Raw genomic sequence first — 16,451 nt, forward strand, 5'->3', positions numbered from 1 at the left:
GTGTAATTAAATATTTAAAATATTTTATTAAAAGTAACTTTTTATTTTTTCAAAAATGTTGTATTTTGTGTTCCATGTTTTTTTTTTGTAAAATTTTTTACTGATAAATTATTTTTCATTCTTTATTTGTTACATTGTTGCACTTACATACAAAAGTAGTTTTTAATTGTTTCAAAAATGTTACATGTTGTGGTTGTGTTTTTTTTTGTAAAATTTATTACTAATAAATTATATTTCTTTCTTTATTTGCTACATTGTTACATTTATTACCAGATTGATAATCAGTAATCGCAAATTGTCAGTTTTAGACAATTCAGTCATGGCCATGGCTTACTTAAAATTTGGAAAGATTTAGACCCGTAATTAATAATTTGCTCTGAAAAATGAAAATATCTCGAAAACTAATAACTTTAGACATAGTGAATGTTCAGGGTGTTCATTAGAAAAAATACAGGGTGTTCCATTTAAAATTGCTGAGAAAATAATGTACTTGCGTTTTGACTCACCCTGTATTCAATATAAAGAAAAAAATATCAATCATTTATGAAAATTTTGACAATAAATAAAAAAATATGGCATCAACAATCCATTGCTTTTGTACTTATTTTTATTTATACAGTGAGTTGAACTTGTTACGATTTTCATATAAAATTGGTTATAACTTTGTAAATACCATGCATAACATAACAAACCTTTATATTTTTGTAGAGAAGTTATGAAGATTTCGAATATAAAATAAAATACAGGGTGTTCCATTTAAAAAACATAAGTTTGGTCTGCCACTATGTTATCAAACACCCTGTAACATTCTAATTAGTTTTCAAATGTGAAGCTCAAAGTTGGCTACAATTTTTGTTATTAACTTTTATTGCTATCTATTACTATAACGGATCTACGGAGCTTTACCCCACTAATCAATCACCCTGTATAGACAACAATGCAATGAGAGGTTTCTACGATAAAGTGATGATGATAAAATTTATCGATGCATTCCACCCGTAACCGTGACATTCGCGAGGATGGTACGCAGATAAACGTCACGAATCCGTGACGTCAGCATGGAACGTATTAAGAGCGGCTGTCACTAATCAGAATTGTATTGATATTTAAATATAATGATAACGTTTTCAGCTTCTTCGTACTAACTGCACCACACTCGTTAATATAAGACTGTCAGCTTAATAAATTATTATGTTGCAGCTCATTCGATGAAGGAAACGAAGACGACCTTCTTTCTCATCATCTAGATGGCGCGTTGGATGATGACGATGACGATGAAGACGAGCCCGCTGAGTTGTCGGAAGATAGCGATTGTAGTATTTAGCATAATTGGAGCTACGTCTAAATTTTCCAAAATGTTCAATTAGTTCCCCTAAGCAATACGCCCCTCGACAACGATATTTAATTTGAAAAAATTTTATTTTTTGAATTTTTTACCAGTGTTATACACTGATCTCGGAAACAACATACTAGAGCCTGAGTTAATTACTTAAAACGTTTAATTTAAGAAATTAACATAAAATCGAATCATAATTAGAAAAAGGAAAATAACAGAAACATATTTCTGATGAAGTATTGGAATAAAATTGTGGGGAATAGGAGATATTACTTGTAATAAAGACTGAAAATACCGACGTTGATATTAAAATCATTGAACTAAGAATAAAAAAGCGGTTTCATATTTTGCTACAGTAAAAGTAAGTGTTTTCTTTGTCATAACAGTTTTAAGCCCTAGAATTTTACCACCGTACGTATTTTTCTTTAATTTATTGTTACGGCTACGTAATCGCATAAAAATTGTTTAACGAATACATAACAAAATTAATAATAGATACAATTTTAGTTTTACAATTCAATTACAATTTCTTTAAAATGCAAATATAATCTTGACTGGCATACTTTAACACAGTATATATACTTGACTGTCCACAGCCTTTAACCGTAGTTTCAGCAGGTTTTCCGAGCAGGTTTATATTCTTATGTATCTGCATCTTGTGTTGATTTTCTGTTAAGCTTTAAAATCTCTAACTTCATTATCCTTTAGTCATTGTCGTAACCTACAACTTTCATATTAAACTTTCAGGAATATTTACTTACTTTCTTTCGGGAGTATTTATTTAGAGTCCAAGAGGCAGCGCTGAAAAATCTCTTTGAATTTACTAAAGCTAGATTTTTCACAGTTAATTACTGTGATTGTGTAGAGAAACATACTGCGGTCGGTCAAGCGAAACGTAGAACAGGGGATACTAAGAGAGTATCAAAGTTGCTTTCCTACAAAGGTAATTAAATCCATTTACTAAGGCTGAAAATCAGTACACACATTCTAAATTAAATATAAATAAAAGTTATTATAGTCGGTCAGCTGTATGACGGGACAGAGCCGGCCGGTCCCTTATAAACTGCTTTATTTAGAGAATTAGAAAAAAATGTAAAATACAAAAGTTATTCGATTTTTAAATTATGATTTTTTGACATATATCGTACTAGTGACGTCATCCATTTGGGCGTGATGACGTAATCGACTATTTTTTTAAATGGAAATAGGGGTCGAGTGCTAGCTCATTTGAAAGGTTATTCAATTCCCTGTTCAGTAATATAAACATTAACATGATTACAATACAGGGTGTCCAAAATTTTTTTTAAATTAAATTAATTGTTTAATTATTAATTCAAAAAATTTATTTGGACACCCTGTATAAATAATGATCTTAGTGTTTATAGTACTGTATAGAGAATTGAATAACCTTTCGAATAAGCTAGCACACGACTCCTATCCTCATTTAAAAAAACAGTCGATTACGTCATCACGTCCAGATGGATGAGGTCACTAGTACGATATATATGTCAAAATATCATAATTAAAAAATCGAATAACTTTTGTATTTTACATTTTTTTCTAATTCTGTAAATAAAGCAGTTTACAAGGGGGTCAAAATATAGTGAATAACCCTGTACATTCATTGGGGCCGACCGACCGGCTCTGTCCCGTCATACAGCTGACCGACTATAATAACTTTTATTTATATTAAATTTAGAATGTGTGTACTGATTTTCAGCCTTAGTAAATGGATTTAATTACCTTCGTAGGAAAGCAACTTTGATACCCTCTCAGTAACCCCTGTTCTACGTTTCGCTTGACCGACCGCACTATGTTTCTCTACACAATCACAGTAATCAACTGTGAAAAATTTAGCTTTAGTAAATTCAAAGAAATTTTTCAGCGCTGCCTCTCCGTCTATTGTTTCTGTGTCCGTAGGAACATGTAACAAAGTGACATACCGTTAATTGTTTTATTAACTCAATAGTGTAAATTACTTCTTTTAGTTAATCTTTCTCGAATGGAGCAAACCACTTATCAGTACAGCAAACATCACTTTTTGCTGCTTCTACAGGATCCATTTTAGCGCCATTTTTTAAGTAAATCGTACCCATGAAACACTGGAGATACCTTTTTCATTACAGCTATTGTCCTTTTCATGATCATTTTTCAGTGCGTAACAAATGATAGGAAAAAGGGTAAATCCGTGATAATACACATTTATGACATTTACTCTAACATTACATTTTAGTTAAATCTGACAGTTGTCACATTTTATTTTCAATTTGGAATAAAAACAAATCAAATGTGTTTCTTGCATTTATAAAATGGTATTTTCTTTGATTTGTATAGTCTTATAAATTATACAGATTATATTTGTAATATTATGATCTAATTAAAAAAAAATTATTTTTTATTATGGCGCCATCTATCGACAACTAGAATAACTAGAAGAAATGTTATAAAAATGGCACCGACGAGATGTAATCACCGACGTGCCTTTTTTCTGTCTTAGAAAGAAATCGAAAAACTGTGACGCACTGAAAGATGATCATGAGAAATACTGTACCTCCATTTTTCCCGAATCCTCTTTACATGCCACACTTCAAAGCCGTACATTAACCCAAGCCTCTCCACACTCTTGTACATCTTTCTTTTCAGCCTTTTCCTCATTTTTGGATCACAGGGTACCCCGCTCATTCACTTCGATAGTCATTCGAGTTATCCTTCATTCGAGGATATCGCAATTCGATATAACCAAACAGTCCTGTCTCTCTCAATCACGTACACTTGAGGTAACAAGATTAAAACAGGTAGGAACTTGTGAAGAGCCTTACTTTGATGTACTCTTTCTGATACATATCCTTCACGTGCCTTACGTACTTCTCAGGAACCTGTTTCTCTCTCATACATATCCATAGCTTTTGCTTAGGAATTATGTTGTAAGCCTTCTTAAGATCCATAGATACCAAATGTATCTCTCTTCGCTTTTGTATTCGTATTTCTCTATCAACTGTCCCAAAGCAAACAAGGCATCCTTTGTCCTCCTTCCTGGCATAATCCCAAACTGTTATTCTCCTATCGATGTCTCCCTCCTTAGCATTTGCTCTACAGTCATCTTCCAAATTTTCATTATGTACGACATTAACTTTATCCCTCTATAAACAGTCCTGAATCTCACCTTTATCTTCATACAGTGATACCTCACGCTGTCCCTCCATTCATTGGGTATCCTTTCTTTCTCATATATCCTTCTCATCATGTGCCACAATAAAATTAACCAATTCCTCTCCTAAAGCCTTCCAAACCTTCACAGGTATTTCATCAGATCAGATGAAATACCTGTGAAGGTTTGAAAGGTTAGTGCCTTACCATTCTTCATCCTAGTTAAAGCCTCGACAGCCTTACCTCTCGTTATCTCCGGTATTGCATTCCCATTTGGAGTCCCGCATCCTCTGTCTATCCTCTAGTATTCTTCCTTTAGCAGCTTTTTAAAGTACTCATTCCACCTTTGATTTATTTCAACATCGGATCTTGACACTCTACCATCCGACACTCTTAATCTGTCGCACATTAATCAAGTCCTTTGATGACATTCCTTGCTTTTGCAATGATCTGCTCGTTTAAACTTTTCATCTCCTCTGGTGTTCCCAACTTTTCATACAGCTTTGGAGACGATCTTTTCTTAGCAGTAGCTATAGCTATAGTAGCTATTCTTTGCTATCTTGTATGTATCATTTATGGGATCATTAGATGTTCTTAGAGAGGGAATATAGTATCATGCCTTAACGTTCGCACTTGACCACAGTGATACAACACTTTCCCTCAGAAACTAGCCCATCCAAAGATTTATGACTTCGCAGAAAGCCACAGGCTTCCTTAATAGTGTACATGGTCGTCATGGTGTAAATCGGCTGCTAAATAGTCTTATAATTCGTTACAACAATTTACAATCTAGTTCGATAAGCTTACTTACTTACTCCGTGGCGTTACAACCCTTCGTAAGTTTTAGCCGACTCGACAACATGCCTCCACTCATCTCTGTCTTGAGCAATCTCCATCCAGTTCTCCACGCCCATAGCTTTCAGGTATCCTGTACTATTATCTCTCCACCGGAGTCTAGGGCGTCTACGTGGTCTCCATGTTTCATATTTAATTTATTTGTTCCACTGGACACGCTGCACTGGTGCGATAGCCAGCGGTAAAGGGATTACAGTCGAACAAATCAATTAATTTTAAACCATCGCGACGTTATATTGAAATTTACACTGGTTAATTGCAAATCAGAGATCTCAGTTCAGTACAGCGTATCCAGTGGAACAAATGAATTACATATGAAACATAGCGACGTTGTGTTGAAATTTACACTGGTTAATTGCAAATCAAGAATCTAACTTACTGCATTGAAAGTCCTATGTTCCGAAAATAAATTTCCGTACTTACCTGTATATGAATAAGCTGGGGAATAAAAATTATATTCGCTTTGAGAGATATAACTTTAACATTTGGCCAAACTTGCTTGAAAACTTCTTTTTAATACTGTTAAGCACACTCCGTACAACAGAACCTGTGTTGGATTTTTCAAATTAAATATCAACTGTTCGAACTTTAACAAATGTACAATCAATCATCTAAATGCTTGTCTTATCATCGGTTTTTGTAGTCACCAGTGAAGTGCTGTTATATATTCTAAAAATACCTACTACATAGCATTAGTTTTTGACATTCGAAACTAGCACAAAAAAGGAATTGCGCCTGCGCCTGCTTAGATGACCACCGAACCGTGTTTGATGTATCCGTGCCTTTGCGGTACGTGTTTAATGTTCTCAATGTATTCATAAAAGTCAGATATTTTTAAATTCTATTTTTAAAAATCATTTAACGAATACTTGATGGAATCCGTTGTACAACAGCTGCAAATGTATTTGTATCTGCAGTAGGTGTGTCGTGAAAATTTATTTTATTAAACAAATATTTTATTAAATAATTCATTGAAAACTGCTATTCCCTTAATATGTACAAAATGTATTAATGTCATATCAAAAGAATCGATAGGGATACCAAGAATAAAATGATATCAAATAAATGATGTAGGCAGAGAAAGAAACAAATTACTAGAAGAAATGCAAAATGGAAGAAGTGAGTAAAGGAGAGACCAGAATTTCAATCCGGCACCGGAAAAGGCACAAGCATATGAGAAGAAAAAATAATTGTTTACTAATTCATCTTTTTATTTGTTATAATTATAGGCTCTGTACCTGTTTTTACTTCGGTTCTACGCTCCTATGTACTGTATATCAAATTATTGTTGGTCTGCTAACATTCCTTTCGACTTTGGGTCTTGTCTGAGGTATCCAGCATAAGAATTATTTTGAACTTCTTTATCATTCACGAATATTATATTCTAAAGTTTTGGGCGGTTCCAAGAAAATTAAAAACATATTTGCTGATGGGTAGAGCAATTTTGATAACGGATTAAGAGGCTATCCTAGTGTGAAAGTGCAAAATTCATATACTTTTTTTTTGGGAGTATTTGAAATAGAAATATTTGAAATATTAAAAAAAGAGCAAATCTGCATGAGCATTTATTGTAAAAAGAAAACTCAAAACAATTTTCATAACAAAATATTGAACATTAAACGATTTATGCGCCATCTACTGGCACTGTGATTGGAGTAATAGAGATCCTGAAACATAAAATTTCAAAGTGATTATTGAAATATAAGTTATTTCCTATACCATCAACTAGGATATTTGAAAAATATTAAAATTTGGAAAAATGACGAAGTATTAAATTTATTTTTTAAATTACCTAAAACATTTTCTGTTTCAAAAACCACCAAATTGACATTTTTTATCCGATCAAAAAAACCCCTAGTTCATAGTATAGAAAATAACTTATATTTCAATAATAACTTTGAAATTTTATGTTTCAGGATCTCTATTAGTCCCAATCTTGGCAGCAGTGGAGCTATGTTTTTATTTTCACGGTGCCAGTAGATGGCGCATAAATCATTTAATTTTCAATAATCTTTAATGAAAATTGTTTTACATGTATTTTTTTTTATAATAAATGCTCATGCAAATTTTCAAAACAATTGGTAGAGTATTTTTTGAAGATATTCTTCTTTAGGCGCGATTCGATTGAGAGTAAAATTGTACATAAATCTGCGCGCCTGCGCACACAGACAGTATGTAGTCCCTTGCTAATCTTTCAAGATAGGTATTTATGTATCTGTATCCGTACAAATAAGTCATTAAAAGAATATATTAGTGTTTTTAGTAAATGTATTATTTATTATAATTCTTGTGTTTTTGGATTTGTGTTTCTCTGTAGTAAAATAATAAAATATTATGTAAGCATAACATTTTTACACTATTTGTCGCCGTGTTGTGTAATTATATCCGAAACTTACATGTCAATTAGAAGGACCTCGCTGGTGTAGTTGGTAGGGCGTTAGCTCCGAGATTGGAATGACGCGGGTTCGAATCCTGGGCGATTCATATTTTTTTTTTATTTTTGGTTGTTTTAATAAAAGTTTTTTGAAAGTGGTAGATAAGAAAGTTAGTTTAATTTTTAAATAAAATACAAATAACTTGTTAAGTATATTTACTTCGTTGAAATTACCTATATAATAGAAGAATATCTTCTTACGTGTGTACAAAGTACACACACATTCATTTTATTTTAGAAATTCCCAAAAAAGTATATGAATTTCGTACTTTTACACTAGAAGAGTCCCTTAATTATTTGCGGAAAAGTTATATGCAGTATTTTACTTTCAATAACTTTTTTTATGCAGAAATTATATACGAGTATAAAAATAAATTAGCGTATATGTTGAACGAGGTATTTAGTTCGACCCATACACGTTTTTAAAGTTAAGAGCGTAGGACAAAATTTTGGGCCAAATGCTTTTTAAATATTTTTTTTCGAATCCTGGATAAACTAATAAATATTTTTGAAAAATTTAAACGCAGAATGAAAGATTACATTATAACCGAGGGTCGAAGGTCCCTGAAAACTTCTATAATGTTTATTTTTAATAAGTTACAGAGAAGGGTTTTAAGGTGTTTAAGGGTGAAAAAGAAAAGAAAATTGAGTGTCATTTTTAATTTCAAATATCTCATTCAAAAGAAACTTTTTGTTTATTCTAAGGGACTTTCGGCCGTCGGTAATAATGTTATCTTTCATTCTGCGTTTAAATTTTTAAAAAATATTTAGATATTAGTTTACTCAGGATTCGAAAAAAATGAATGCTCACGCTCTTAATGTGGTCGATGCTTTAATTTGTTTTTGTTAAAATATATAATTTGAATTTAAAAGTATCTGACGCAACGATACAGTAAAAAGTGTAATTTTACTCAAGGGTTGTCTTACTCGAATCGCAGCATGTGATTTTTATACAAGAAGCAAAGTATTTTGTACGTAAAGAGAATTTGTTGGTTAGTATTAGTGTAGGCAAAAGTGAATGTTGTTTGTTAAACATAATATAGTCCGATGTTTAAATTTGCGTAGATATGTTGTTTTAATTGTGGACTACAATTTTATCCTAAGACTAATTATTAGAATATTTTGAATCTCGGTTACATGGTACTCGATTTGTTAGTTAACTTGCTGTTTTATTTGTTTAATGCTTAGCCAGATGCAGCTTTTTATCGTTGTGTTAGAAGTCTGGAAAGTAAATTGATACTCATTTATAATCTTTGCTACATGGAAAAGTCTTTTTATAACCTAAATGAAGATTATTGATGATAACTACAAAAAACAGCGTTGTCGAATTCCCCACTATAATATGGGTTGGATATAATTCATGCGAAAAAGTAAAACCAGTCCTGGCTAAAATTTAAAAATTATTTATTTATTGTACTCAGAAAATGACAAACAGGGTGGACCAAAGAAGACAGTCTACCTCCATATTTGGCAGTAGTTATTAGATTTTAAGGAAATGACGGAACAGGTCGATTTTTGTTCTAAGGGGGACAGATTTTTACGATACATACATCTGTCATTTGCCAACCACCTCCCTTCCACTTCCCCAGCATCTTATTTTTAAATAGGGAATATACCATGTGCGGAACATCATTAGAAAGGCATTTAGATGGAGTATACAGATATAACGACTGTCTACAGACATAACTGTTAATTCATTTGAAGTACAACACCTCTTAAAAATGAAACATAACGCCTATGGTTTGCTAATATTTGATTTTTTCTGTCACATCCATAGACTTGTATATTATCATAGACAGAGTGTCATTCAGAGCGAAGTGACGACACCATATTTTTCTCTTGGCTCAGTGCTGTTTCACTCTTACGCATAGTAAAACTGCGACAGTAGTCCTCGCATTCCGTGCCTATATTCACACTTAATGTAATCTTAGTTCCTCGATACAATGTGCTAGAAAGAGATACCGCAAACCAGTCCAAAAGATCTTGTCGTCAGGAAGCGCGGAAGTTAGGCTCACTCTATGTTAATATACAGTGCTAGTCAAAAGTCCGTACCCCCCCTCTTATCTTTTGAACGGTTATACGTACAAAAGTGAAATTTGGAGGGAGGAAATAAACGGACATAAGCTCCTTAACTAGTCATGACAGGTGACGTACTAGTGACAGATGACGTTACAGAGCCACTGTGACCGATAATTTTAAATGGGACCTTATGGCAAGTGATACCTCGTTTGAAAGGTATTTAAAATACCTATTCAGCCATACTAATTTTTTTGGGTGTAGGTGGATTTTTATTTTGGTGAATAAATTAAATAAATATAATATTGTAGTTTCTCATTTAATTAACAAAAATTCAAATGTCCGCCTATGGTTTCTTTGTCAAAAAATTTGACGTTTTTCAATTTTCTAGTAGTTTTTACGTAAACTTCAACCCTTTTGACAAGTAATCATAGGCAGAATTTTGAATTTTTATTAATTAAATGCGAAACTACAATTTTATATTTATTTCATTTTTTCATCAAAATTAGCTTAAACTCAAACAAAATTAGTATAAATGAATAGGTATTTTCAATACCTTTCAAACGAGGTATCACTTGCCATAAGGTCCCATTTAAAATTATCTGTCACAGTGGCGCTGTAAAGTCATCTGTCACTATTACGTCATCTGTCATGACTAGTTAAGAAGCTTACGTCCGTTTATTTCCTCCCTCCAAATTTCACTATTATAGGTATAACCGTTCAAAAGATACGAGGGGAGGGTACGGACTTTTGACTAGCACTGTATACCTCTATGGTCACATCAAAAGTAAATGTGACGTGACAGTAAAAATTACATGTTAGCAAACCATAGACGTTACGTTACCTTTTTAATAGGTGTTGTACTTCAAATGAATTGACAGTTTTTCTGTAAAGACGGTGCAAATATCGAAAAAAAAATCGTGAACGATTGTTATGTCTGAGTACTCCATCTAATGCCTTTCTAATGATGTGCCGTACCTGGTATATTCCCTATTTAAAGATAAGGTGATGGGGGAGTGGAAAGGAGGGGGTTGAAAAATGTATGTATCGTAAAAGTGTATCTCCCTTAGAATAAAAATCGATCTCTGTTTCGTCATTTCCTTAAAATCTAATAACTACTGCTAGGGATGGTCTCCAGGCAAGCCGAGCTCGAGATCGAAGCTCGGCTTGAACTTCGAGCTGCAAGTTGAGCTCGGGTCGGCTCGGCTCGTGGCCCGTTCATAACATAATAATGAATATAAAATGTAACACTCGTAGTAATTTACGGACACACTGTATATTGAAAATACATATTTGTAGTATGAATTACTTATTCTCAAACAAAAGTATCAGTCATAGCAGAAATAAATTAATTAGAAAAAGTATTAGAGCATTAGCTAAAATATTGACAAGTTTGCTAAAGAAAGCTCGGCTCGTTTCGAATTCAGTTCGGTTCGGCTCGCAAGAATGAAACTGAGCTAAGCTCGAGCTTGTGACCATCCGTAACTACTGCCAAATATCGAGGTGGACTGTTTTCTTTGGCCCACCCTGTATATTAACAATAAAGGTGTAATCGAATAGATGAATGTAGAAACGAATGAAGTAACATTTGTCAAGTTTTTAGATATTTTGCAATATTGTATTAGAAAGACAAGCGGATAGAACTAGAATGTATGATTTTGGAAATATTCTGAATGATAAAAAATAGCAAGAGATAAATCACCAATCGGTAGAAGTATCGGCCGAACGCGAAAGAATGGAATAACAACCTTCCATAGAGGTATTAATCCGCCCATGAACAAGCAGAATTACTTATAAAGAGGAAGAAGAAGATAAAAAATGTATGTTTTCTGTTAAAATTTTTGTGGTTTAAGTTCTTCTTGTCTTTCATTGCCTCGTCTCATAGGCGTAACCAGGATGATCCTAAGGGGGGGGTTACAACTACCTGAAAGGGGGGGTTACAACTACTGGAAGGTCTCTGAGGGCTATGGTGTTAAGCGTAGAGAGCTCAAAGTACATCCTAATGGGGGGGGGGGGTTACAACCCCCAAAACCCCCCCTGGTTACGCCTATGCCTCGTCTACTTCATTCCTCTACGAACTCCTGAATCTGCCTTTTTTTCTCGTCCCCATGGGACTCAAATCTGTTCTTTTGAATATCCACTTATTTATATCTGTTCTTTTAACGTGCCCATACCAATTTATTTTTTCTTCTATATATTCCGGCACTTTCTTAGTTGTCCCCATTCTGCTTTTAATTGCTATACTATAGAGTATAGAGTATTGAGTGGAAAATGTTTGTTTTTATGTTCTTTGTGATGTGGCTGTTCTATAGCACCGGATTTAACGGGAATGGGACGTTTCATCGCCGCCGTTTCGATGCCGCCGGTTCATCGCCAGTCCATTTCATCGCCGTCCGTTTCATCGCCAGTTAGTCAGTTTATTTTGTATTATGGGAGATGACACGACACGACGTTAAATTCAGTTCAAAACTTTTGACAATTAAAAAGATAAAAAATATTATTTACTGTTCTACTTCCCCTAAATTTTTGTACAGAAATGTTGAGTTCTTTTCGAATTTAAGAAACAGTTTCTCTTGGTTTTAATTGTTGACCGTGAAATTTAAAAGATTATCATTATAATATATTTTATATTATAAAAGTTTAAAAGTCTATTAAAAGATTAAGTATGGCAACGGACATGGTCATTTCCTAGAATTCCTGATTAATACTAAAAATAAATAATAAATATAACTGTCCAAAATTCGGAAATATATCAGATAGCGATTAACTCACTGTCGATGAATCGGCCGGCGATGAATGGGCCGGCGATGAATCGGCCGGCGATGAACTGGCGGCATCGAAACGGCGCGCGGCGATGAACTGGCGGCGATGAAACGTCCTAGACCCGGATTTAACAGCTTGATACACGTTCTTGTTTGACCCAGTCGATTTTTTTTCTTCTTCGGTTGTTTCGTTCTTTGAAACTAAGACTCCTAAGTAAAATTTGTTTGTGCCTTTTATTTGTACGATGTTCGTTTAAAATGTCCTTCTTTGAGTACCGAACTCAAATTTTCGTTGTGGGTAGCTTCCTTGACAATTTATCGATGTCGTCCTCGATGTTGCGCGGCTTGTAGCGCAATTCATCTGCTGATAAGCCAATTCATTGACAAAGGTTTCGGATCCATGAATAGTTCTTCCTACCAATTCCTCTTTTTCCGTTGAGTATTAACTGCAGTATCCAGTATCTGTTACCTCTCATTATATGCCCCAGATATTCAAGTTTTCTCTTTTTATGATCTTCATCAAGTCACTTTCGCATTGTTGACCTACTCTGTTTAAGATTTCTCTGTTTGAAATGCGTTAAACCCATGATATTATGAGCATTCTACGATATGACCACATCTCGAAGGCTTTTAATTTGTTCATCTTATTAACCTTCATGATCCAGGTTTCACACCCATAAGGAACTAGTACACTTTAGAAGACCAAAAATAATCATTTTTTTCTAGAATTTTTTTCTCAGAACCTTTATTAAAAATGAAAACAAAACTTTTTACATATTAATATCTAACTCTTAGAGAGTACAAAAAATATATCTTTTTTCATTTATTCTCGTACACTAATTTTGTAGAGGGAACAAAAGTCGAGGCTCGAAAAATGATGGCGGACAGTTAATCTCAGGATTGGGATATCTGAAATAAAAAAATCGTACTGCATTTGAAAAAGGAAGGTTTCGTACGTGACAATTTACCACAATTTGGCCAAAAAATAAAAAAAAATTTTTACCATGAAAAAACTGAAGAAAAGCGGGCGATTTTTTCACAAAAAATTTTCAAATTTCCTTAAAATCTTTTTTTTGCCGAATTTTTCACTAACGGTGGTAATTTGTCACGTAAGAAACCTTCCTTTTTCAAATGCCGTACAATTTTTTTGTTTCAAAGATTCCAGCCCTGAGAGTAACTGTCCGCCATCGAAACTACTTTTTGTCGAGGCCTCGACTTTGGCGCCCTCTACAACATTAGTGTACATGTATAAATGAAAAGAGATATATTTTTTGTATTCTCTAAGGCAAGCCGCACACCAACGAAACATGAAACGAAAAACATGAAACGTAAAACACGTTTCATGAAAATTAAACACGGCTAAACAAATCTTGAAGTCAGCCTACCAATAAAACGAGTGTGATTCATGCTCATAACACGTTTTTATTTTCGGAAAGTTTCATAAATGGCCGGACGTCTATTTGTTTAGCAGTGTTTTATTTCCATGAAACGTGATTTACGTTTCATGTTTCTTTGATGTGCCTGCCTGCCTAAGCCAAGCCGCACACCAAAGAAACATGAAACATGAAACGAAAAACATGTTTCATTAAACTAAAACACTGCTAAACAAATCTCAAAATCCGCCTACCAATGAAACGAGTGTGATTCATGCTCATGACACATTTTTATTTTCGGGGAGTTTCATAAATGGCCGGACGTATATTTGTTTAGCAGTGGTTTATTTCCATGAAACGTAATTTACGTTTCATGTTTCTTTAATGTGCGGTTGGGCTAAGAGTTAGATATTCATATGTAAAAAGTTTTATGTTCATTTTTATTAAAGGTTCTGAGAAAGATAATCTTGAAAATACATATGCATATTTTTGGTCTTATAAAGTGTACTAGTACCTTAAAGTATTACAGGATACACATAACATTTCAGGAACTTTATTCTTAGTTGTAAGTTCAGCTGAGAATAGATCTAAATTTCATAAATGCTCCTCTTGCAATTTATGTACGAGTTTTAATTTTTTCATCAGGATTTAGTGTGTCGTTTATTCAACATCCTAGGTATTTAAAATGGTTAACTTTTGTTATCGGTTAATTACTGACAATTAGTTGCATAGAGCCGGCGCGCGACGTCTTGTTTGCTATGATGTTAACTCTTGTTTAAAATGATGTTACAAAATGTCATAAAAACAATGAACAGATGTCTTCGCTTCCACAAGAATTTATTAAGTTTTATAGTTCAGAAAATATGTTAGGGGTGATACTTTAGACCTAAATACTAGATTTATTGTAAAAGGTATGTTTTATATTAATATACCCTAAAAAAGGGTCACAAGACAAAACGTTTTCGGATTAAGAAATCCATCATCAGTGTTCTAAAAGCCAAAAAATAGCATGCCTGAGCCACCAAAATGTGTTGGGCAAAAACCCTTTAAATGTAAAAGATTATGTTATGTTACATATTTGAATAAAATGTTAATGATGTTCTAGATATGCCTGAATGTTACCCAGGGCAACACAGGACTCTTCCCACGCGGTTGGAATTTTTTTTGGAGAAAACCTCACATATTGGATTTCAATGGCCAACTGGTAACATCCAGGCATATCTAGAACATCATTAACATTTTATTCAAATATGTAACATAACATAATCTTTTACATTTAAAGGGTTTTTACCCAACTCACTTTGGTGGCTCAGGCATGCTATTTTTTGGCTTTTAGAACACGTTTCTTAATCCGAAAACGTTTTGTCTTGTGACCCCTTTTTAGGGTATTTTAAAATATACCTTTTACAATAAATCTAGTATTTTTGTGATTTATGCTATACAGCTAGCTACAGGAAATTTATTTTCTTCGTGGACTTTAGACATATGTACTTTGTATTAAAATTCAGATACGTCAGTAAACGATGGTACAATTAGAAATGTCGTCCATATTTAAGTTTTCTCACAACGGTTTCCTATTGCTAAGATTCTTAGTTAAAACTATGATTTTAACTTTTATTACAGTAATTTAAAAAAGTTTTACTTGTTCAAATTATAATCGTTAAAAAGATGCATCTGGCTGCACTCGTTTATCGAAAGAAATGTTTTTATTTAACGGCGATTATAGCTTTAGTATAAATGATATTAAAAGTTTGTATTTTGGTGATTTTTTTTCACTGTTTTACGCAGCTAATTGTTGGATTTTGTATAGTATAGTTTATTTTAACAATAATATTTAACTTTTTCAATAGTATGATTTTTACTAGTCATTTTTATTATATTATTATTAATATTTCATATTGTATTTATCGAATATTGTGTAATGTTGTATAAAAATTGTTTTATTATTGTAGATGAACTTAATATATTGGTTTTCTCTTATTTGCTTGTAGTTTTATTTAATAACGCAGTAAAAAAACAGATACTGAAGATTACCATGGTTTGTTTTTAAACCAGGAGGAGTAAACTAAAAAGACAGACTCACAGCCAAGAAAGTCACTAGGAAAATCACCAAATACATCTTCTTTTTTGGTTGATCATGTCGGCCTTCGACAGTAATCCATAAATATTATATTTAACTAATACGTCGCTTCTTCTTCTTTAGTTCCACCTTCTATCGAAGGTTGGAAATCATCATGGCAATGCGGACCCTGTTGACTGCCGCTCTACATAGCTCTGCAATACTACATTCGAACCATTAACTTAAGGTCTTAAGCCAGGATGTTCTTCGTCTTCCCACATTTCGCTTTCCTCGGATTTTGCCTTGCATAATAAGTTGTAATAATGAGTATTTTTGCCCTCTCATCACATGTCCCAAGTACTCAAGTTTTCGTCTTTTGATAGTTAGTATTATTATTGGTTTGTTTCATATCCTTCTAGTTACTTCCACGTTTGACATTCTTTAAATCCATGATATTCGTAGGATTCTT

The 16,451-nt window shown here is 33.3% G+C and overlaps 1 protein-coding gene and 1 long non-coding RNA gene across 6 annotated transcripts in view; both read left to right on the forward strand.

Annotated features, from left to right (window-relative positions):
- LOC114339183 (serine/threonine-protein phosphatase 2A regulatory subunit B'' subunit alpha-like) overlaps nucleotides 1–2,217 on the forward strand; it is a 364,499-nt gene extending 362,282 nt beyond the window's left edge. For all 5 annotated transcript variants that reach the window (XM_050655879.1, XM_050655881.1, XM_050655878.1 and 2 more), the window contains one exon: nucleotides 1,201–2,217. In XM_050655879.1, coding sequence (XP_050511836.1) covers nucleotides 1,201–1,324 — 124 coding nt within the window. In that variant the 3' untranslated portion in view covers nucleotides 1,325–2,217. The remainder of the gene's footprint in view (nucleotides 1–1,200) is intronic.
- A 74-nt stretch (nucleotides 2,218–2,291) lies between these two features.
- On the forward strand, nucleotides 2,292–15,903 carry LOC126887939 (uncharacterized). Its single transcript, XR_007699304.1, has 2 exons — nucleotides 2,292–5,215; nucleotides 5,277–15,903. It is a non-coding gene; the product is annotated as an uncharacterized LOC126887939 (long non-coding RNA).
- Nucleotides 15,904–16,451: the final 548 nt, after the last annotated feature.

This window comes from Diabrotica virgifera, chromosome 7, assembly GCF_917563875.1.
Source record: "Diabrotica virgifera virgifera chromosome 7, PGI_DIABVI_V3a".
NCBI classification, from domain to species: Eukaryota; Metazoa; Arthropoda; class Insecta; order Coleoptera; family Chrysomelidae; genus Diabrotica; species Diabrotica virgifera.